The sequence below is a fragment of the Ursus arctos genome, unplaced genomic scaffold (assembly GCF_023065955.2).
Source record: "Ursus arctos isolate Adak ecotype North America unplaced genomic scaffold, UrsArc2.0 scaffold_12, whole genome shotgun sequence".
Lineage (NCBI taxonomy): Eukaryota > Metazoa > Chordata > Mammalia > Carnivora > Ursidae > Ursus > Ursus arctos.
Genome location: NW_026622786.1, coordinates 51,298,872 through 51,323,875, shown reverse-complemented (window position 1 = coordinate 51,323,875; position 25,004 = coordinate 51,298,872). Strand labels below are relative to the sequence as shown.

The 25,004-nt window shown below is 34.9% G+C and overlaps 1 protein-coding gene and 1 non-coding gene across 7 annotated transcripts in view; one reads left to right on the top strand and one right to left on the bottom strand.

The window, feature by feature from the left end:
* The window catches only part of DNAI4 (dynein axonemal intermediate chain 4), an 84,272-nt gene that overhangs the window by 21,431 nt on the left and 37,837 nt on the right, over nucleotides 1-25,004 (bottom strand). For all 6 annotated transcript variants that reach the window (XR_003315873.4, XM_026497853.4, XM_057310581.1 and 3 more), the window contains exons 7-9: nucleotides 19,436-19,591; nucleotides 11,866-12,060; nucleotides 1,496-1,707 (exon numbers count right to left, since the gene is read on the bottom strand). Coding sequence is in view for 5 of the 6 variants with exons in the window: in XM_026497853.4 (XP_026353638.1) it covers nucleotides 1,496-1,707; nucleotides 11,866-12,060; nucleotides 19,436-19,591 (563 nt within the window). In the remaining variant the exon portion in view is untranslated. The remainder of the gene's footprint in view (nucleotides 1-1,495; nucleotides 1,708-11,865; nucleotides 12,061-19,435; nucleotides 19,592-25,004) is intronic.
* Nucleotides 19,302-19,406, top strand: LOC113254864 (U6 spliceosomal RNA). The gene has a single exon (XR_003315986.1). It is a non-coding gene; the product is annotated as a U6 spliceosomal RNA (small nuclear RNA).

Here is a 25,004-nt window from a genome sequence, read left to right as displayed (position 1 = left end):
GAATTAAAAAATATGATAGATGCTGTCTGTCATATTTTTTAGCTTCACTAAAAATTATTTAACTTTAATCTCAATAGCAATATATTAATTTTTAAAATGCTAGTATATTCAGTTTGTAAAAATGATTTATCTGTCTTTATTACACAGTTGTTATTGATTATTAAAGCTCACTTATCTACAAGATGTTTCCCAAATATAATTTTATAAACACCAATCCATACTAAAAGTATTTTATGTTATTAAAAAATAATGTACATAACTTAATGTGTTACATAGGTTCTATAAAAATGATTACAGAACTTCTGTTTTTTAATAATCATAACAACTAGCATATTTGCACATAGCAGGTTATAAGGTGTGGAAGTAAAATAATAAGACGAATTCTTAAACATACATAGTACAATGCAGTTTAAACAAACAAATTAGTTTTGACCACTTAAAAATACACTAAATATCTATTCCAAAGATATTGTCATTACATAAAAGGTTTTTGGAATCCCTCATTGAGAATCATGTTTTCAGAAGCAGTTTATAAACCCTGGAGAAAATAAGTCTTGTTACTCTATAATCATCTCTTTTTTTTTTTATTAAAGAGAAGGAGAGGAGGGACAGAGAGAGACTCGGGGCTCAATCTCACAACACCGAGATCATGACCTAAGCCAAAATCAAGAGTCAGACGCTTAACCGACTGAGCCACCCAGTTGCCCCTATAATCGTCTTTTTTAAAAGCGAATATACCATTCCTAACTTGATGATTTATATAATTTGCCTCCAGATGATTTTTGGCGGCAGTGCAGTTAAGAGCAAGAACCCTGGAGTCACATGTATGGGTCTGAATTCCAGCCGTTTCACTTACTAGTTGTGTAACTTTGAGCATTTAAGAGATGTGTAACTTTGGGCAAGTTATTTATCCTTTTTGTACTTCAGTGTCCTCATCAACATATTGGGGAAAATAGTACCTAACTCAGAGTTGTTGTGTTAAAACAAGCAAAGTGCTTCCAATAGCACCTGGGACATAGTAAGTGCTGTTTAAATATTTGCTATTATTGATAGTAGTAGTTAATTTTAGAAATCTCAAAATTATTTTGCACATTTTCAGAATCACTAGATTAAGTATATACTTTTAAATAGGATTATTTTAAGAAAAATATAAGTTTGGGTACATGAGTTTGATGTATCTGAAAATAAATCAATTATATATTATCTTCTGGTTTACTTTTCAGTACCTGATATGGATTCAGAGAATACCATGTCCCAAGTACATCTCCTAAAATAAAAATATGATGTTTTCATATTAAAGGAGAAGAAAAATTTATAACTATTTTCATTTTCCACTTTTTGAAACATGAACTTGTTGTAAAGAGATGTTAAAACTCTGGTTTATGTTAATTAAAATCCCTTGCCTAAAATCTGAGGGGGAAAAAAATCTTCATTAGTACTTGACAGTGACCTTTAAATGCTAAAGATAGAATTGTTAAAGTGTTCAATAACTTACAGGATTTGTTTTATTCCAGGCAAGGCTGCTCACATTAAGACCTTTGGTTAAGTCACAGGAAAAGGACCAAAGTCGTTCCAAATTGGCTGGTATTGTTGACTCTTCTGTACCTATTTCTATTTCTTCTTCCTCTTCCTTCTTAACCTCTTCCTCTGTCTCTTGTTCAAGTTTTTCACCTTCTAGAAAGTCTTCAGGTCCTGCAGGTTCTGGTTCTAAAATTAAATCACAAAAAGAGATTATTGTCCTCTATACCTGCAGGGCTCCAAACAGCATCTCTGTCTATGAGACACTTCAAGCACCATTGAATCTGCTGAAACATACGGCCCAAGTGACAGGGCGTTCCGAATGACTGCCTGGACCTGTAGTAGAATCCTCTGTTGTTCAAAGCTAGCACCTTTTCAGGTCACCCAGTAAATGAGCCAGAGTAACATGTCCAAATGAGGAATATGCTGCCTCCAAAGAACAAAGAAGTCTATTAGGCATTGTACCTTTTTTTTTTTTTTTTTTTTTGGTTCTAAGAGGGGCCAGATGAAACAACTTATCCTTCATGTTGGTAAGTCTATCTTAACATACCCCATGCCACCAGACCCTTGAAGTTTCACTGAGGTAGAAACCCCCTAAAACATTTTATCAGATTTCTCACCCTCTGGCATGCAAATCTTACCAATAAGTCTACTTCTTGTTCACCAGGTCCAAACAGCGTAATACCATCAATGTAATGAGCCAGTGTGATATTAAGCTGAGGAGCTGATAGAACTCTGAGGTAGGACAGTGAAGGTGTATTGCTGGCCTGGCCAGCTGAAAGCAAACGGCCTCTAGTGGGTTTTATCAACAGGTCCTGGGGGAGCAGGGGGCAGAAAGAAGCATTTTCTGTGTCAGTTGCTACATACCAAGTACCAGGGGATGTGTTAATTTGCTTTGGCAATGAAACAACATCTGGAACAGCAACTGCAATTGGAGTCATCACCTGGTTAAGTTTACAATAATCCACTGTTATTTCCCAAGATCCTGTGTTTTCTATGCAGGCCAAATAGTTGAGTTGAATGGGGGATGGGATGGGAGTCAATACTCTTGCATTGACTTGTATCTTTCAAGTCCTTGATGGTACCATTAATCTCTACAGTCCCTCCAGAAATGTGGTGTTGCTTTGGTTTACTATTTCCGTAGGTAGAGGCAGCCCTAGTGACTTCTACTTAGCTATTTCCTACTGTAAGAGCCCTCACTCCACAGGTCAAGGATAAAACATGGGGACTCTGCCAGTTGTTAAATATTTCTATTCCAAGTATACATTCTGAAACAGGGCAAATAACTATAGGATGGGTTCAGTGACCCACTAGGAGATGGACCTGAGCTAAAATTCCATTGATTATCTGACCTCTATAAGTCCTTATCTGGCTAATCACCACAGTGATGTTTTGGGTCTTCTGAAGTTAGTGTCCATTCAGAGCTAGTGTCTGGTAATCCCTGAAATTCCTGGTTGTTTCCTTTTCCCCAATGCACATCACCCTGGTTAAAGTCTATAGGTCCCTATGGGGAAAGCTGAAAGAAATATTAACAATATATATATTCGACAGTGTAGTGGGATATCTCCCTTTTATTCAAGGAATTCTGGGTCTGCAAACTGACTCAAACATAGAAATTGCTTAAAGGGCTATGACTTTGCTTTGGTATTTCAAGTTAGACTTCTGCTCACCTGACTCTTCTGCTTATACAGATCATATAAGAATTTAGGAGAAGACTGCCTTTTATGGGCTGAAATGTGTCTCCCCAAGATTCATATATTGAAGCCCTAATCCCCAGTACCTCAGAATGTAGGATTTGGAGACAAAGGCTTTAAAGAAGTGATTAAGTTAAAAATATGTAAAGAGACTCCAAGAGGGTAGCCATCTTCAAGCCAAGAAGAGAGGCCTCAGAGGAAACCAACTCTGCTCACACCTCGATCGTGGGCTTCTAGCCTCCAGAATTATGAGAAAGTAAATTTCTGTTGTTTAAGCCACACAGTTTGTGGTATTTTGTTATGGCAGCCCTTGCAAATCAATACAGCACCTACCTATTTCTCTTCTAGGGACATGATGATCAACTAGCCAATGCCATGGGTCCCTAAGCCTTTGGATACCTTGCTCTATAGTGTCCCAAAGCAGTTCTGACATTTCAACTTCATTTAGTGAAAACCACATTTTGGTCCAATATCAGCCAAGAAGAAAGAGAAAGAAGGAAGGAAGGAAGGAAGGAAGGAAGGAAGGAAGGAAGGGAGGGAGGGAGGGAGGGAGGGAGGGAGGGAGGGAGGGAGGGAGGGAGGAAGGAAGGAAGGAAGGAAGGAAGGAAGGAAGGAAGGAAGGAAGGTTGTACACCAATGTAACCAACACACCAGTCAAGATAGAGAACATATCCATCAACCAAAAAAGTTTCCTCATGCTACTTTCCAGTTAAGCTCAACCCCCCACAGCCAAGCACTGGTTTGATTTCTGTCACCTCAGATTAGTTTTGCTTGTGATAGCATATCACATAAACGCGTTTGTTGGCATGTATTCTTTTGTGTCTGGCTTCTTTCACTCAACAATGTTTTCGAGATCCATCAAGGTTATAATGTATGTAAGTAGGTTTATTCATTTTTATTGGTGAGTTGTGCTCCATCATTTATTCATGCATTGATCTGTTGATGGACATCTGGGCTGTTTCCAGTTTGGGTCTATTATCAATAAAGTTGCTATGAGCATTCTTACATAAGTGTTTTTTGAAGACATATGTTTTCTTTCCTTGGGTGAATATCCAGGGACAGGATTATTGGATCATTGGGTGGATCTATACTTAACATTTTAAGAAACTTCCCAGCGGCTTCCAACATGGTTGTACAATTTTATACTCCCACAGCAATATATAAAAAAAACCCAGTTACTCCATATTCTACTTGGTGTTGTCAGTCTTTTTAATTTTAGCCATTCCAACTAGTGTATAGTGGCATTTTGTTATGGTTTCAACTTGCATTTCCTTGACGACGAATTATGTTTAGTACCTTTTAAGGTGTCTATTAATCATTCATGTATATTTTTAGAGAAGTCTCTGTTCAAATCTTTTGCCTATTTTTTATTAGACTGTCTGTATTTTTATAGGCTGTATGTGTCCTTTATATATTCCTTATTTACATCTTTGGACAGATGTATATTATAAACATATTCTTCTAGACTGTTGCTTGCATTTTTTCCCCTTAACAGTGTTATTCAACAAGCAGACATTTTAACTAATGAGAAAGTCTTATAAATTTTTTTCTTTCATGTCTTAGGAATTTTGTGTATTAAATCATCTTTTTTATGCTAAGATCGCAAACATTTTCTTTTTTGGATTCTTCTACAACTTTATAGTTTTAATTTTTATATTTAAATCTGTGGCCCATACTAAGTTAATTTATATGTATGATATGACATGGGGGTTGAGGTTCATTTTTCCCCCATATGGATATCCAATTGTTTCAGCACCATTTATGAGAAGAACAGTCTTTCTAAATTAATTCACTTTAGCATATTTGTCTGTGTTTATTTCTGGACCCACTCACTGTTCTCACTGTTCTATCTCAGCCATCCAAATCACTACTCTTAGACAAATACCACACTTCCTACGTTACTGTAGCTTTACATCAAATCGCTTCTGATCAGGTAGTGTAAGTCCTTCAACTTTATCCTTCTGTTTCAAAATTGACTTGGTTATTCTAGGTCCTTTGCTTTGCCAAGTAAAATTTGTGACCATTTTGACAACTTGATTATCTTTAGGGAAAAATTTTAAATAGTAAGAAATGTCTCTTACTTTCACTCGCATTTTCCAATTCTAGCACTCTATTCATTTGTGTAAATCCTAATTTCTGTTATTATTTTTTATCACTCTGAAGGACTTCCTTTCACATTTCTTGCAATACTTGTCTGCTGGCAATGAATTCTCTCAGCTTTTATTTGTGTGAAGATGTTTTTATTTCACTTTGATTTCTGAAGGGTATTTTCTCTAGGTGTAGAATTTTTTAGCACAGTAAAAACGTCATTGCATTGTCTTCTGGCTTCTGATGAGAAATAACGTCATTATTAGCTTTATTCCCCAAATGTCATGTCATTTCTCTGGCAACTTTTAAGATTTTTTGACGTATTACTTATGATGTGCCTCAATGTTGTTTTCATTGTGTTTATCTTGTTTAGGTTTCATTGAGCTTCTTATACTTGGTTTAAGATTTTTTAAAATATGGAAATTTTTCAGCTACCCTTTCTTCAAATATTTTTCTGCTTCTCCTCCTCTCTTTTCCACCATTATAATCCCAATTTCATGTATGTTAAGTCACATGACCTTGTGACACAGGTTATTGAGGCTTTTTTTTTTTTTTTTTTTTTGCCTTATTTCTCTCTGTACTTCAGTTTGGAATGTTCCTATTGCTTTGTCTTTAAGCTCACTGACACTGATCTTCTGCCCTTTTTAGTACTCTGATTAAGACCATCCAGTGAACTTTTCATTTCAAGTATTATATTTTTCAATTCTAGAAGTTCCATTTGGTTCTGTGTGTAGCTTTCATTGTTTCCTCATTATATTCTTATTTCCCTTTAAATCCTTAAGTATATGTTAATAGCTTTTTCTTTAATAGACTTATTTTTTAGAGAAGTTTAAGGTTCACAGAAAAATTGAACTTAAATAGAGAGTTCCTCTACCCTCAAACCCAGATATATGCACAGCCTCCCACTGAATCATCATCCTGCACCAGTGATATATTTGTTATAATTGATGAACCACAATGACAAATCATTATCACCTAAACTCCACAGTTTACATTAGGGTTCACTCCTGGTGTGTATATTCTATGGGTTTGGACAAATGTACAATGACATGTACTCACCATTATAGTATCATAGAGAATAGTTTCACTGCTCTAAAAATCTTATGTACTCTGCCTATTTATTCCTTCCAATCCTCAAGTCCCTGGCAACCAATGATCTTTTTATTGTCTCCATATTTTTGTCTTTTCCAGGATGTCATACATTTGGGACCATATCATATAAAGCCTTTTTAGACTGGCTTCTTTCATTTAGTAATACACATTTACATTTTCTCCACATCCATTCATGGCTTGAAATTTTATTTCTTTTTAGTGTTGAATAATATTGCATTGTCTGTATATGCCACAATTTATTTATCCATTCACCTACTGAAGGACATCTTGGTTACTTCCAGGTTTTGGCAATTATCAATAAAACCACTAATCATTTGTGTTCAGGTTTTTGTGGGTGTGTAAGTATTCAACCACATTGGGTAAATACTAAGGAGTGTGATTACAGACCATATGGTAACAGTATGTTTAGTTTTGTAAGGAACTGCCAAACTGTCTTCCAAAGTGGCTGAACCATTCATTGTGCAATCCCACAAGCATTGAATGAGAGTTCTTGTTCTGTATCTTTGCCACTGTTGGTGGTGTCAGTGCTTTGGACTTTCATCATTCTAATAGGTGTGTAGTGGTATCTCGTTGTTTTAGTTTACAATTCCCTAATGATATATGATGTTGAGCATCTTTTTTATGGTCATTTGTCATGTGTATTTTTTGGGGGGGTAAGTGTCTGTTAAGGTCTTTTGCCTATTTTTTTAAATGTTTTTTTATTATATTATGTTAGTCACCATACAGTACATCCCCGGTTTCCGATGTAAAGCTCGATGCTTCATTAGTTGCGTATAACACCCAGTGCACCATGCAACACGTGCCCTCCTCACTACCCATCACCAGTCCATCCCATTCTCCCACCCCCTCCCTTCTGAAGCCCTCAGTTTGTTTCTCAGAGCCCATAGTCTCCCATACTTCATTCCCCCTTCTGATTACCCCCCTTTCTTTATCCCTTTCTTCCCCTACCGATCTTCCTAGTTCTTATGTTCCATAAATGAGAGAAATCATATGATAATTGTCGTTCTCTGCTTGACTTCTTTCACTTAGCATTATCTCCTCCAGTGCCGTCCATGTTGCAGCAAATGTTGGGAACTCATTCTTTCTGATAGCTGAGTAATATTCCATTGTATATATGGACCACAACTTCTTAATCCAGTCATCTGTTGAAGGGCATCTCAGTTCTTTCCACGATTTGGCTATTATGGACAATGCTGCTATGAACATTGGGGTGCATATGGCCCTTCTCTTCACTACGTCTGTATCTTTGGGGTAAATACCCAGTAGTGCAGTTGCTGGGTCAGAAGGTAGCTCAATTTTTAACTTTTTAAGGGACCTCCACACTGTTTTCCAGAGTGGCTGTACCAACTTGCATTCCCACCAACAATGTAGGAGGGATCCCCCTTCTCCACATCCTCTCCAGCAATTGTTGTTTCTTGCCTTGTCAATTTTTGCCACTCTAACTGGCGTAAGGTGGTATCTTAGTGTGGTTTTGATTTGAATTTCCCTGATGGCTAATAATTTTGAACATTTTTTCATGTGTCTGTTAGCCATTTGTATGTCATCATTGGAAAAGTGTCTGTTCATATCTTCTGCCCATTTTATGATTTATTTGTTTCTCGTGTATTGAGTTTGAGAAGTTCTTTGTAGATCTTGGATACCAGTCTTTCATCTGCAGTGTCATTTGCAAATATCTTCTCCCATTCCGTGGGCTGCCTCTTAGTTTTTTTGACTGTTTCCTTGGCTGTGCAGAAGCTTTTTATCTTGATGAAGTCCCACAAGTTCATTTTATCTTTTGTTTCTCTTGCCTTTGGAGATGTGTCATGAAAAAGTTTGTTTTGGCCGATGTCGTAGAGGTTGCTGCCTATGTTCTCCTCTTGGATTTTGATGGATTCCTGTCTCACATCAAGGTCTTTCATCCATTTGGAGTTTATCTTTGTGTATGGTGTGAGAGAGTGGTCAGGTTTCATTCTTTTTTTTTTTTTTGCCCATTTTTTGATCATGTTGTTTTTTATTATTGAGTTTTAAGAAATATTTGTATGTTTTGGATGCGCCCTTTAACAGATATATCTTTTGCAAATATTTTCTCCAGTCTGTGACTTAACTTCTCATTCTCCTAACAATGCCTTTCACAGAGGAGAAGTTTATCATGCCTTTGGTGTTAAATCTCCAAAGTCATTGCCATACTCTAAGATCATTTAGATTTTCTCCTATGTTAACTTCTAGGAGTTTTGTAGTTTTGCATCTTACATTGAAGTCTATGGACTATTTTGGGTTAATTTTTGTGAATGATATAAGGTTTGTGTCTGGATTCTTTATTTTTGCATGTAAGTGACCAGGTGTTTCAGTACCGTTGGTTGAAAAGACTACCTTTTCTCTGTTGTATTGCCTTTCCCCTTTTGTCAAAGATCAGTTGACTATAATTATGTGGATCTATTTTGGGGTTCTCTATTCTGTTCTGCTGATCCATGTGTCTATTCTTCTGCCAGTACCACACTGCCTTGACTACTATAGCTTTATAATAAGTCTTAAAGTCAGGTAGTGTCTGTCCTCCAGCTTTGTTCTTCTCCTTCAATATTGTGTTGTCCATCCTGGGTATCCTGGACAAAATTCAACACCCATTTATCTTTGAAAATGTTTAGAAAACTAGAAAAAGAAGGAAATTTCCTCAAACCAATAAAAGGTATCTACAAAAAATTACACCTAACATCATATTTAACGATAAAATATTGAATACTTTTCCTTAAGTTTGGAACAAGACAAAGATATTTCCAATATTCGGGCAGGCAAAGATATCTCAAAGAGGACATGGAAAACATTAACTACAAAAGAAAAAACTGATAGATAAGACTTCATTAAAATTAAAAACTTCTGCATAAAAAGAAAAATATACTGGTAAGTCACTGACTTAGGCTAAATAGTTGTAATATATGTATCTTTCAAAGAGCTTGTTTCAGAATATATAAAAATAAGCTCCTACAACTTGATTTTAAAAAAGAAAAGATAACTCAATTTAAAATGGCAAAGGACTTGACCAAACATTACACAAAGAAGATATATAAGTGACCAAAAAAAGAACATGAATAAGTATTCAACATGATTAATCTTTAGGACAACATTAAAAGAACTGCCAATATCAGCTGTTACCAAGAATGTGGAGCAACGGGTAATCTTGTACATTGCTTGTGGCAGTGTAAGATGGGACAAGTACTTTGGAAAGGTATTTTGCAGTTTCTAAAAAAGTTAAACATGCATCTTTCCAATGACCCAAGATTCCATTTCTAGGTATTTACCCAAGAGAAATTAAAACATAATGTCCACAAAAAGACACAAAAATGACCATAGCAGCTTTATCATAAAAAATCAAAACTGGAAACAGTCCAGGTGTCCAAGCAGGTGGAATGAATATTCAAATAATTGTGATATATTCATAAAATGGAACAGTACTGAGAAAAAAAAATGAAATACTTATCACACATCAGCCTTGATGAATCTCAAAAAAATTATGTTGAGTGAAAGAAGCCAGACACAAAAGAATACAAGTGGTCCGTGAACAACACAGGTTTGAACTGCATGGGTCCACTTATATGTAGGATTTTTAAAAAAGAGTTAACAGCAAAAGCCACAAGGCATTTATTTACAGCTTCCTACCCCACTCTCCAAAGATGGAATGGAAGGCAGCTGGCACAGAGGCAGCGCTTGCTACATGAGTGCCTGGGGAGACCTACGGAGGGAAGATCTGCAGGTTGCCCTAAGTGAGGATAGGGTGGTCAGGTGGTGCATCCAGGGCTAGCAAGCAGAAGGCTGATCTAAAGCAAAAGAACACAGCCAGAGGGCAGTGATGACATTGTGCAGGGAGCCCCATACCCCCCAGAGTCCTCCACCCACTGGCTCTAGTGTTACTTCGGGGGGGCCATGGACCTTGGTCCTGTTGCAGGCCCAGAGCAGATTCTTCACTGTGGTGGCCCCCTGCCTCGTGGCCTCCTAGAGATCAGTGTACTCCTGTTTGGCTGCAGCTGAAATGGCCACCTCCAGGTTGTACACCTGGTATACAACTCCAGGCAGTGGTACAGCTCTATTGTGCCTCTAGACTGCTTTCACCACCCACAGGCCCACCCAGCAGCTGCTGTTGCTGAGCTGACACCACCAGACTGCAGAACTTTGTCATTCTGGGGCAGTCCCTCCCGCTGCCCCTGGCCTAGGCTAGCATAGTACAAAACTGTAAATGTATTTTTTTTTCCTTACGATTTTCTTAATAACATTTTCTTTTCTCTAGGTTGCTTTATTGTAAGAATACAGTATATAATACATATAACCTACAAAATGTGTGTTAACTTACTGTTCATGCTATTGGTGAGGCTTTCAGTCAACAGTAGGCTATTAGTAGATAAGTTTTGGGGGAATCAAAAGTTATACTTGGAGTTTCAACTGTGCCAGGATTATCATCCCTAAGCCCTGCCTTGTTCAAGGATCAACTGAACTTACTATATGAGCCCATTATTATATATGATATACCAATACAATTAATCTATGATGAGAAATATCAGATTAAATGCCTGTTTGTGGGGGTTAAGGTTTAACTGGAAAATAGCACAAGGGAAATTTTTAGGGTTTGTTATTTATTCTAGGCAATGGGAAGTTACTGAAGGTTTTTTAACAGTTCAGTGCCACCATGTTCACACCGTGTATAGGATATATCAGCACACCAAGATAGTAGAGTGGAAAGAGAATTGGAATGAGATCAGAAGAACTTGGTTGAATGCCTAGCTTGGTCATAGACTCTAAACTTGGAAAGTTTCTATGCACTTCATCTTCTTCATTCAAAAATTGAAAGGTTAAATTAATCTCTAAAATCTTTCAAAATACTCTGTGAACATATGAGATGGCATCTGTAGCAACGAGAACAGGAAGAATGCCCTTGCAATAAAATTAAGGAAAGGTAATAAGCACCAGAGCCTGAAAGGTGTGAATGGCAACGGAGAGGGGCTTTAAATGAGAAAATAATTCAATGCAGGGGCAAGAGAGAGAAAAGAGCCATGGAAGGTTGTGAAGATTTTAATCTAAGGGACTACCTCTTTTTGTGGGCTCTGTAGTTTGAACTCTAATGTTACTTGGATGTTTAATGCTAAAAGCTGTATAAATGTGTCTTTTGATAAGTGATAACCCAGTCTGGAGGTTACATTTAGAAATAATAACTCCATTTAATCCTTGTAATTATTTGAGCTTGTCTAAATGTAATTTTTAAAAATATTTTATTTATTTATTTGTCAGAGAGAGAAAGAACAGTAGAGCACAAGCAGGGGGAGCGGAAGGCACAGGGAGAGGCAGCCAGAGGGAGAAGCAGGCTCCCGGTTGAACAAGGAGCCCTATGTGGGACTCGATCCCAGGATCCTGGGATCATGAGCTGAGCCAAAGACAGAGGCTTAACCACCTGAACCACCCAGGCATCCCCAAATGTGATTTTTAAAAATACCTTTTAAAACAGGAAGCTGATGATAAGCTGCAAGTTTTGGCTGAAATAAATTTTCCATTAGAACTCGTTCCATAAAAAATAAATCCTGACGAAACTTGTCAGATTTCATTATTGACTCTGAGTGATCTTCTTCATCATCACGGATTTTAGTCAGAATTACATTTTCTATATCCATTAAAGAACTAGCTTCACTATCTGTAAAATACAAACATGATGCAATGATAAAATAATTTAAATAGCATTAGATGATACATGTATTACAAAAATCACATTGTCATTACTATTTGTTTTCCTCCAATATTCAGCAACTTCAATAAATACTTATTGAATATTTTTTATGTACCAAGCATATGGAAGATATACATATATTATCTCATTTTGGAATTCTTAACCACTCAAAAATGTACTGTTTATCAGAAGATAAGCAATGATAACCTCATAGGTAATTTATATCTCTATACATTGTTATTCAAATTGAAATAAAACTATTAGTCTTCAGATAGAGGTCTGATTTGATTATTGCTTTTCAGAAATGCTACACCACTGTGTTAACTTTTTATTGATGCTAAAATAAACTACCAAAAACTTAAGTGGATTAAAACCATGCAAATTTATTATTTTGGAGTTCAGTAGATTAGAAGTCTGACCCAGGTCTCATTGGGCTAAAACCAAAAAGTTAATAGCATCATGTTCTTTTCTGGAGGCTCTAGAGAATTCATTTCCAGATCTTTTTCAACTTCTAGAGGCCACCCACACCCTTCTTGAAAGACAACATCATCACATCTCTCCAACCTTCTTCTGTTATTACATATCTCTATGACCACAGCTCAGAAAGGTCTCTACTTTTAAGTACCCGTATGTTTAGATTGGGTTCTCCCATTCTACTAACAGAAACCACAACAAAGGCTCTTGGCCACATTTCCCCCTCATTCTTTCTGCCTCCTACCACCAACCCTGGTGCTTTTCTGTGTACCCCACAACATAGAATGTCCCCTCCTCTTGAGATCTGTGAATACAACAAGCTATCTTTTCAATGGCAATAGTGTCCCAATCTGTTGGCATTGCCATGCCTAAATAATAATAAAATCCACATTAAAAAAATCATCTACAAGAAATGCAATTTAAATGTAAAGACACAGATAGATTAAAGGTAAAGAAATAGAGCAATATATACTACGTTAACAGTAATCAAAAGAAGATGGAGTCTATATTTAATTTCAGACGAAGTAGACTTCAGAGCAAGGAAAATTATCAGAAATCAAGCGGAGCATTGCATCATAATAAGGAAATCAATTCTCCAAAAACACACAACAATCCTAATCATTTATGCAGCAGAAAACAAGACTACAAAATATTTAAGGCAAAAACTGATAGAACTGCAAGGAGAATCAGACACATCCACTGTTATAATTGGAGACTCTAACACTATTTTAATAGAATACATGTTTTTCTCAAGCTCACTTGGAATGCTCGCCAAGCTAGATCACATTCTGGGCTACAAAGCACACTTCAACAAATTTAGAAGAATAGAAATCATACAAAATATGCTCTCAGACCACAGTGGAATTAAACTAGAATTCAACAAAAAGATAGCTGGATAATCCCAAAATATTTGGAAATTTTTAAAAAATACATAAATAAAAAATAGGTCAAAGAAGTCTCAAATGAAAATTAAAAATATTTGAACTAAATTAAAATAAAATATAACTTATCAAAATGGGTGAGATGCAACAAAAAGAATGCTTAGAGGGAAATTTATAGCTTTGAATGCATATATTAGAAAATAAGAAAGATCTAAAAATTAGTAATCTAAGCTTCCATCTCAGGGCACTAGAGTAAGAAGAGCAATGTAAGCCTAAAGCTAGCAGAAAACAAATATATATAAAAATTAAAGCATAAATCAGTGAAATTGAAAACAGGAAATCATCAGAAACAATCAATGAAATTAAAAATTGTCTCTTTGAAAAGATCAATAAAATTCATAATCATCAGCCACGCTAACCAAGAAAAAAAAGTAGAATACATAAATTGCCAATACGAGCAATAATAGAGGTGTCATCACTACTGATCCCATAGACCAAAGGAATAATAAGGGAAAACTGTGCATAACTCTATGTCCACAGATTTGATTACTTAGATGAAATGGAAAAATTCCTTGAAAGACATAAATTGCCAAAACTCACACAAAGTGAAATATATCATCTGAATAGGCCTATCTCTCTTAAAGAAATTGAATCAATAATTAGTAAATTTCCAAAATAGAAATTGGCCCAGATGGTTTTACTGGTGAGTTATATCAAACATTTAAGACCTGCTTATATGATCTATTTCAGAAAGTAAGTAGAAGGAACACTTCCCAATTCATTTTGTTGGGCTGGCATTACTCTAACACTAAAACCAGATGAAGACATTACAAAAAAGGAGAATTAGAGAACAATATTACTAATGAAAACAACACAAAAATCCTCAACAAAATATTAGCAAATCAAATCTAACAGTGTATAAGAAGAATTATATACTCCAACAAAGTAGGGTTTTTCCAAGTATGCAAAGCTAGTGCAATACTTAAAAATCAATTAATGTAATTCATTCCATCAACAGGCTAAAGAAAGAAAATCACATTAGATTCAGAAAACTCTTGACAAAATCTAACACCCCTTATGATAAAAAGTTCCAGGAAACTGGGGCACCTGGGTGACTCAGTTGATTAGGCATCTGACTCCATTTCAGCTCTGGTCATGATCTCGGGGTCATGATCTCAGGGTCCTAGATTAAGCCTCGAGTCAGGCTCTGTGTTCACTAGGGGGTCTGCCTTTCTCCCTCTCCCTCTCCCTCTGCCTCTCCCCCCACTCACAATCAGGCTCTCCCTCTCTCTCTCTCTCTAAAATAAATAAGTACATCTTAAAAAAAAAAAAAAGCTCCCAGGAAACTAAGAATAGAAGTGAATTTCCTCAACTTGATTTTTAAAAAATCTATGAAAAACCTACAACTAACGTATCTAATGGTGAAAATGTGAAAATTTCCCTACTAAAGTAAGGAATAAGGTTAGGATGTCCCTCTCACCACCTTTATTCAACATCATACTAGAAGTCCTAGCTAACACAATAATTCAAGGAAAAGAAATGAAATTTATACAAATTGGAAAGGAAAAATCTTTGTAAATGACACAGTTGTTTATGTAGAAAATCCCCCCCAAAAATTGTCAAAAAGATAAAATTCTCCAACTAATAAGCAATTATAGCAAGGTCACAATATACAAGATTAATATAGAAAAGTCAATGCCTTTCATATAAATGAGTAATGAACAATTGAAAATTGAAATAAAAATCATAATACTATTCATATTAGTACTAAAAAGTTAAATGCTTAAGATATAAATCTAACAAAACATGTACAAAATCTGCATGAGGAAACTACAAATCTCTGATGAAAGAAATCAAAGGAGATCCAAACAAATACATTTTCATGAATAGGAAGTCTCTGTTTTGTTAAGATGCCAATGCTTTCCAATTTGATCTATAGATTCAATGCAATCCCAATCAAAATCCCACCAAGCTATTTTACAGATGTTGACAAACTGATTCTCAAGGTTATACAGAGAGTCAAAAGACCAAGAATAGCTGACACAATACTGAGGAAGAACAAAAGACTGACACTACCCAATTTTAAAAATTACTACATAGCTCCAGTTAACCAAAACAATGTGATATTGGAGAAAGAATAGACAAAATTGATCAGTGGAACAGAATAGAGTGCTCAGAAATAAGACCACACAAATATAGCCAACTGATATTTGACAAAGGAGCAAGAAAATTCAAGGAAGTCCTTTCAACAAATGAACTGGACATTCATGTGTCAAGAAAATGTAGACATAGAATTTGTGACTTTCACAAAAATTAACTGAAATTAACCTTAGACCTAAATATAAAATGCAAAACTATAGATTTTTGTAAGACACATAGGAGAAAATCTAAGTGGTTTTGGGTTTGGTGATAAATCTTTGGATACAAGTCCAAAAGTACAATCTGATAGAGAAAAATAATGTTAAATTGGACTTTATTAAAGTTGAAAATTTCTGGTCTGTGAAGGATTGCTAAGAAAATGAAAAGACAAGCCCCAAACTGGGAGAAATTTGGTTATCTGAAAAGGACTTATTTTGTAATTCAAAAACTCAACAATAAGAAAATAAACAGCCCAATTTTAAACAGGACAAAAATTCAAATAGACACTTCAGCAAAGAAGATCCACATATGCCAGTAAATATATGAAAAAATGTTCAACATCACATGTCATTAAGAATTTGCAAATTAAAACAATAATGAGATACCACTACACACTTGTTAGAACAGCTTAAAGATTTTTTAAAGTAACAATATCAAATGCTGACAAGAATGAGGAGCAACAGCCACACTCATTGCTGATGGTAATACAAAATGGTACAACCACTTTGGAAGACAGTTTCATAGTTTCTTAAGAGTCTAAGCATATTCCTACTGTATGATCCAGCAACTGTACTCCTAGGTATTAACCCAAATGAGGTGAAAAGTAATATCCATACAAAAACCTACACATGAATGTTTATAGCAGCTTTGTTCATAGTCAACAAAAACCAGAGTCAATCAAGAAATCCTTCAATAAATAAATAAACAAATCATGGTACACCCAGAATTTAACATTATCTACTGATAAAAATAAATGAGCTGTCAACTCATGAGAAGACACAGAGGAACCTTAAATGCATATTGTTCAGTGAAAGAAGCCAGTCTGAAAAAAGGCTACCTATTGTATGATTCCAACTACATAACATTTTGGGAAAAGCAAAACCATAGACATAATAAAAAGATCAGCAATGGTCAGAGCTACAGAGTAGGGAGGAATGATGAGTAGGTGGAACACAGGGGATATTCAGGTCAGTGAAACAATTCTGAATGCAACTGTAATGATAGAAACACGTCATTATGCATTTGCCAAAACTCATAGGACTGTATGTACAACACGAGGAGTGAAACTTGATGTAAATTAAGGATTTAAGTTAATAATAATATATCAATATTGATTCATCAATTGTAAAAAATGTACCACACTGATGCCGGATGTTAGGAATAGGGGAAGCTGTGGTGGGGGGAGGAATGAAGGAAGAAATTATAAGGATCTCTCAGTACTCTCTGCTCAACATTTCTGTAAATCTAAACCTGTGCTTGAAATGTCTATTACTTTTTCAAAATTTAAGCTCTCTGAAAGAAAAAAAAAAACCCATGAGAGAAAATAATTTTTCCCTGTGAACTGAGCTAGGATCTTACACATATTCAGAGATGAAAATCATGGTCCCTCCCCCACTCAATATAATAGAAGATTAAAATACAACCTGTACATTCAAAGTTTAAATGGAATAGAAACACTTCTTAAACCAAATATGGATCATATTTAACTTTTTTCTCTTTGTGTTTGAATTATAAAATCTCAGAGGCAAAAGGAACCCTGGAGGTGATCTAGTCCTAGTTTTTATCTGAATCTCCCTTACATTCTCCATAAATCTGATCGCTCAGCTCTGTTGCCAATCTTTGTCTATTTTTTATTTTCTCCCTTTTCCTAGTTCTGGTCTCCCCTACCACCTTAATTGGCTATAACACTAAAAGTATATTTTTATTTTGAATTGTAGTTCTTGAATATGGCTTTATTATCCCTTTTTGCTTTTAAAAACACAGCCATATATACAAGAAATAGAAAATCCACAAATTGAGACATTTTTCTTTGAGGATCTTCCACTTACACTTTTCTGTGTGTCAATGGCCTTAATAGAGGTGGAGTACATATATCCAATTTTGAAGTCCCAATGTAATTTTCAGTCTAAGATTGATGTTTTTCCTAGCAATTTTTGGTAGGAAAAATTTTAACTTCTAAAAGCAAAACTACTATATGGACATTAACATTTAAGCAAAAAAAATGTTTCTTTAGTAATAATTAATAATTCATTCTTCCCCTTCATTGTTCTCTAGGAAAATAAACTGATGTTCATTACAAACAACTTTAAGTAAAACATGGCTATAGTGTACAGGACTGTAAATATAATTTTTTTAAAAAACAAAAGAATAAAGATAACATAAAGTTTCAATTTTTTGAAATATTAAACTTAAGATACAATGATAGACCAACATTTTAGGTGGTAAGGCCTGAAGATCCAGAGTTCCTGAAGGAAATGTAGTCAGTTATAAATAAGGTAATTATTTTCTGAAAATTATTAATTCTCTTTAAACTTGATTTTTCAAATTTCCTCATTTATTATTTTTAAATATTACATTTGTCTTTGGGTAAAATGGGTGAAAATAGAAATATTTCAATTTAATTTATGAAAATTTACCAAAACTTTACCAAAACTTGCCAGGGTATAGTTATTCTGAAATAAGGACTACTTGTTATATGTAGCGATATCATTTTATAAGGAAAATGACTCAGAAGTTCAGAATAGGGAGAATAAAACTGTATAACTATATAACCAAAAACAATCAGAAATGGCACTTAACAAATTTCTTATAACTGGACTTTGTAAAAATTCTTCCATATTACTAAGTGTATTTGGAAAGTTAAAATTTTGTGTTGACTTTAATTAAAGCATTTAATCTCAAAACTTAGAATACTAAAAGCTAAAGTTGTAATGCAGGATTTCTCAACCTTGGTAGTATTACATTTTGGCCAGGTCATTTCTTGTTGTGGGGGCTGTTCTGTGTACCAAAGGATCGTTAGTAGTATCACTGGCATTAACCCAAAAGATATTCTCATAGTCATGACAACCAAAAATGTCTCTAGATATTGTCAAACATCTCCTGGGGGAGGTAAAATCATGCCCAATTAAAAGCTATGGTTGTTAATTTTATCTCCATTTTAAGTTGTCACAAAGTTAGCATACATTCTTTTTCTTAGAAACTGTACAGTCTACATAAAGAAAAAGAAAAGAGAAAATTATGGAACCCACATGTTCCCATATATATGAAAGAGAACTTAAGAGCAAGTAAAGAAGAAACAGAGGAAGACAGAATCCTTGAAACTCTTGACAGGTATCCAAGAAAAATTAAAATTTTTTAGTTCAGAGTCCAAGATGATGTGAAAGAGTAACCATGCTATTTTTGAGTAAAAGTTGTACTTTTATGTTCCACCAGAAAGTAAGTACCATACCTGTTAAGAAAGAATTTATTTATAACAGCATGTGAAAACATCATTTTTAAAAAAACTGAAAGAGGGGCGCCTGGGTGGTGCAGTCGTTAAGCGTCTGCCTGCTCAGGGCGTAATCCCAGCGTTCTGGGATCGAGCCCCATATCAGGCTTCTCCACTAGGAGCCTGCTTCTTCCTCTCCCACTCCCCCTGCTTGTGTTCCCTCTCTCGCTGGCTGTCTCTCTCTGTCAAATAAATAAATAAAATCTTAAAAAAAAAAACTGAAAGAGTGCTTGCTTCGGCAGCAACATAGTAATATTGGAATGGTACAGAAAAGATTAGCACAGCTCCTGTGCAAGGATGACATGGAAATTCATGAAGCATTACATTAAAAAAAAAAAAAACTAAATAAATGAAATCTTACTTTTTTCTATAGTACTCCCTGTTACTCTTTGCTCTCGATCTTTAGAAGGTATACTTGCTTTACTAGTTGATTCAAGCATAGATTGTTTTGTTGGTAAAGGTGAAAGATCCATAGCATTATAAGAATCATACAAATCCCAAGTGCTGGACATTACACCTAAATAAAGAGAAAGAAAGGTAAAAATTATTTTGAACCAAATTCTAATAGGTTAGCTTATACATAACTAGTTATAGCAAAATCTAAGATAAGAACATCAACTGTTTAAGAATACTATTTTTTACAATGGCAGGAAGTAAAGATGAAAAAGAAATAAATCATGAGGACAGGTTGAGATCCTTAGCTATCACACTTCTTGCATCTACATATATGTTAGTGTTTTCATGATGACTCCAAATTATCCTCACCATCCTTCTGATCCCCACACCTCTCTCCCCTCTATCCCAAGCTGATGGTGCATAATCTCATCCATCTGTCAGTATAGGTCTTCCCTGATGTGGATTTGGACAACCATGTCACAATAAGGATTTAATGTTCCTTTACTTACGGTTAACATGTTTATATTCTATAGAACTTTTAATTTATTATCATTTAATTCCACTTTTATCACAAAAAATCTCCTATATACTTATGAGAAAAGATTATACTTGGGAAATTGGTAGACTCTGTTCTCAAGAAACTTGTAGAGTAATATGGTTATTATCTTTCCTTCTAAAAATTTTTGTTTACATTGGCTACAATTTCTTCAAATGAGCAAATATAGCAATGGTCTCCAAACAAAAATTGGACATGTTATTTATCTCCAAATAAAAAAAAAAAGTTCCACCCTTTTCATTACTGATATAACAATGAAAGGTTCATGTAACAATTATTTTATCAGTGATCATGTAATAAAATACTCCTACTTGCTAAACTTGCAAAAGCTTAAAGTACAGTGATTTTCTCTGAAAATCAAAACAAGATCTGGGTATAAATGCAACCACTTCATTGTTATAACTTTTATTTTCATAAAATAAAATGAAGGAGGTCTGGATTTCACAATGCTTTCAATTAGTAAGAATGTTAACTCACATTTCATAATAACATTTCTATTTTATTGAACTTAATAATATCTAACAAAGTTATACACAGAATAAATACCTTGTCTATTTTGCTGAATTTAAAAGGGTACAATTTCCATGTTCATAAAGTAAAAGACCACAAAAAGAAATTGTCTTCGAATATTGAAATACCTAACCTTCTTTTTCTTCCTTTAACTGAAAGTTTAGTAATTTGGGTATATAGGAATATATTGTTACATCGTCAGCAATAATTGCTACATAAATAAGGGTACTGTGTTATAAATGAGCAATGTAAAATGCTAGGGTGATTTAAAGTTGTTTCTTGTTTGAAGATAAATAACATTGGTAAGTTTAGTTTGTGTACCATCATGAGATTTGTACATTTGAATAAATTAACCTAAGAAATAAAAAATCTCAAACCACATGCCATAATATCATGTATAAAATGAAACAATAAATAATGAGTGATTGTTTTTTGTTCATTTTTGGGGGGCATTGGAGTTTTTTAAGTTTTTATTAACAGTTAACATACGGTGTAATATTAGCTTCAAGTATACAATTTAGTAATTCAACACTTCCATACAACACCTGGTGCTCGTCACAAAAAGTGCATTCCTTAATCTTCATCACCCATTTAACCCATTCTCCCACACACCTCCCCTCTGATAATCGCAAGTTTGTTCTCTATAGTTGAGTCTGTTTCTTGAAAAAAAAAAATTGAATGATCGTGACTTTCCAATTTTATACTGCTATATTCTATTAAAGAAAGTTTTAACTAGTATCAGAAAAAAGTATTCCCAACTATACCTGTGTTTTGAGCATTTCTGAGTCAAGGATATGTCTAAATAGTTTTTACCCATCTTAAAATATTGTTTCTATCTACTAGTTTAATTCAGACTATAAAAAGAGAGTGATTAGCCATATAACATTTATAGAAAAATAATTTTTAGCTGAGTAAAAAGATATGCTCACTATTTAAAAAGAGAAAAAAAGATAAATATGACTTGCATATCCATCACCCAGAGATAATATCTGCTAACATTTTGGTGTATGTCCTTCCAGATTCACATATGAACAAATACATATGTGTATTTTTTTTAATAAAAATGAGCTCATAGCACATGTTTTATAAAAACACTTTATTGTAGTATAATATACATAGAAAACAAGCTGGCTTTATGAAATCTACAGTTGTAGGATTTAACTATATTTTTAAAAGTCAGCCAGGAATAGTAATACATTTATTGAATTATCCATTTATTTGAAATGTCACTTTTATCATAAATTACTATATGTATACTGTTAGACGGAAAACTTTACAGGGAATCTTTACAGGGAACCTCAACTAAATTAACACCTTGGCCTCTCTATGTCCCTCATTCACTCATTACCAGAGAAAAAGTGACTAATCCTATAGGAGAGTTTAGGAGAAGAAATTGCGCTCAGCCACTTTTAGATCCTTTTGTTAGGTCTGTTCAGTGGAAGAAAGCATGCTTTCTGGTCTGTTCTCACTCCTAAAAAGGAGGTCTGTGCTTGTGCAGCATTTCATTTTTTTGTCTTGAATAAAAACTATTCACTATTTAGTGAAGCAATTTCATATGGTCTTATTACTTCTATATACGAGATATGATCCCTTAATATTTAATTGGTTAGTATTGAAATTTTTAATATAAACTTTCATTATTTTAAATAAAATTTTTCTGTGAAATACATATCACTCACAGAAGAGTGTATAACACATATATGTGTAGTATAAAGAATTACTATCGTGTACTCACCACCCAGGATAAGAAATAAAACATTTCCAGGGGCTTAGAAGCCCTGGACACTCTTTTCTCTAGCCCACTTCTTTCTAGCTACCTCCAATAGCACATCCACTTTCCCTAACTTTTGGATAGGTCATTCTCCTGCTTTGTTTTAAGGTTTTTCTCCTGTGGTAGATGCTGTTGGTGCCCTGCCCATATCTGCTATGCATTACTTCTTACTCGCCAACCTCCAACTGCCAGCAGCTATATTGCTTTGCTTGGGGCTATCTTTGGCCACCAAGGCCACTTTGATGTCCACAAATTTGGCTAGAAGTGCCAACGAACTAACCAGTCCATCACCTTCAAACAATGATTTAGAAAGTTGGAACATGATAAAATAACTCTGACTCCCAAAATTCTCTAGCATTGAACTTCAGTTACCCAAAGAGGTGATTTGTTAGATAACATAACCTTTTCTGGCTGCCTACCCTTTCTTGTTTCATTTACTTACTCCCCTACCAATATTTCTTAGGATTACCTCCAAAATAAACTATGTGCACTCAGAACCTTTTTTAAGAGGTTTCTTCTTGGAAAACTTGTGAAGTTCAGAATCCACAGGCATGGAAGGCTCTCTGACATATGCATACGTACATAATATATTGTCTAGTTTTAAAAATTGGATAGCAAACACTACCATAGATGCATAAAAAAAAGAACAAAATAACCACTATTAGATGAGGACTACTAAAGGAGGACTCTCAGGAGAAGATCATCAGAACAGTCTGGGTCATGCTCCGACTTCAGCTTCCCTGCGAGTTTACAAGAGCCACTAATGAAGAAATCACATGGTGAGACCACAAATATGTCCTTGGAAACACAGAACTTAATCCACTGAGGGCATGTGACAAGCTAGGCATTGAATGTCCAATGAAAATATGGCCAGGTAATTTGGCTGCTCTGTATTTTCTGTTCACCATGGCTTCTCCACTGCTCTCAGGGTAAAACAGAACATATCTGTGCAGTGAAGTGAGTTTCCTCAACTTATCTAAGAAGGTCACTGGAAAGGAGAGCAGAACTACATTAACAACGGTAAAGGCAAGCTAGATATGAAAAAAATTGGCAGATTCAGCTGAGCATTCTGTACTCAAGAAGATAGGACTTGGTTTTCAGTTCCATAGAATGTAGTTTGGAGGTTACCATTCTGTCCTAAGAACAAGTGAAGAATTAACAGTCTGAAAAATCAACTTTTCTTTGGATCTGAAAGACAGGTAAGAACATAGGCCAAACCACTGACCCCAAGGGTCAGTGATGAGGTCAGTCATCAAGGATCAGTCATCTCCAAGGGGAGATGAACAATTAAATACAGGGAGTCATGGCTTATTGGAGTAGACTCAGGAGTGGAAACCACTGTGGGAACCAGTGCCAGGGTAGGAAACCTTAACTATAATTGATGAATTGCTGGAGGCTCACTGTCTATCTCAGACCCAATCTTAAGGAAGTCCCCAATTTTGTGAGCTTTATCTCCAGGAGCTTGACCAAATTCCCAGAATTAAAAAAAAAAAAAAAAATCCCCTTGTGGTTCTAGCAGGGGGAGGGGGAGAGGAACCATTTTGGAATATGCTAGAGTACTCTGTTCTTAACAAGGACCACATTCAAGAGAAACTAATTAACCAGAGGACAACCTGCTAGGGTATTATCAGACTATAATTAACCTGGGGGAAGGGAAATACCAAATACCAGCACCTTTGAGCCATTCTGTCCCACCTAAGGGGAGGAGAAGAAACAAACACTTGAGAAGTTCAGAATCCAGAGACATAGGCACACTAAAAGACTGAGACCAAATCAAAGGACTATTGAATACTTGCCTCCTCCACAACTCTTCAGACTTGTTCACAGTGAGCCTCCAGCAATTCATCAATTAGGGTTCAGGTTTCCTACCCTGGACTTATTGTAGTGATCATTTCACAATATACACAGGTTATCTATGTTATATGCTTGAAACTAATATAATGTTACATGTCAATTATATCTCAATTAAAAATTTAATTTAATTTAAAAGATTTAGAGCAAGAAATCAGTGAAATTGAAAACAGGAAGCCAATAGAGAAAAATCAATGAAACCAAAAACTGTTTCTTTGAAAAGATCAATAAAATCAATAAACCTCTAGACAGAATAAGAAAAAAGGATGAATATCATAAATGAAAGAGGGGACATCACTACAGATCCCATGGACATTAAAAGGGTAACAAAGGAATACTATGGACAATATATGCCCACAAATTTAATAACCTTGAGGAAATTCAGGATTAATTCCTTGAAAGACACAATCTGCCAAAATTTACACAAGAAGAAATAGAAAATCTGAATAGGCCTATAACAATTAAAGAAATTGAATTTTAAAAAAAGAAATGGAACCAATAATAACTTTCCAAATCAAAATACCAAGCTCAGATGGATTCACAGCTAAATTCTAACAGTAATTTAAGGAAAAAATTATACAGATTTTCTACAATCTCTGTCAGAAGATAGAAACAGAGGGAATACTTTCTAACTCATTCTTTGAGGCCAACATTGACTACCCAAAAGCAGACAAAAACATTACCAAAAAACCCCACAAAAAAACAAAACAAAAAACCAGCAGACAGATACAAGGACCACATTCAAGAGAAACTAATAGATACAAAATCTTCAATAAAATATTAGCAAATGAAATCCAACAATGTATAAAAAGAATTATACACCAAACCAAGTGGAATTTATCCCAG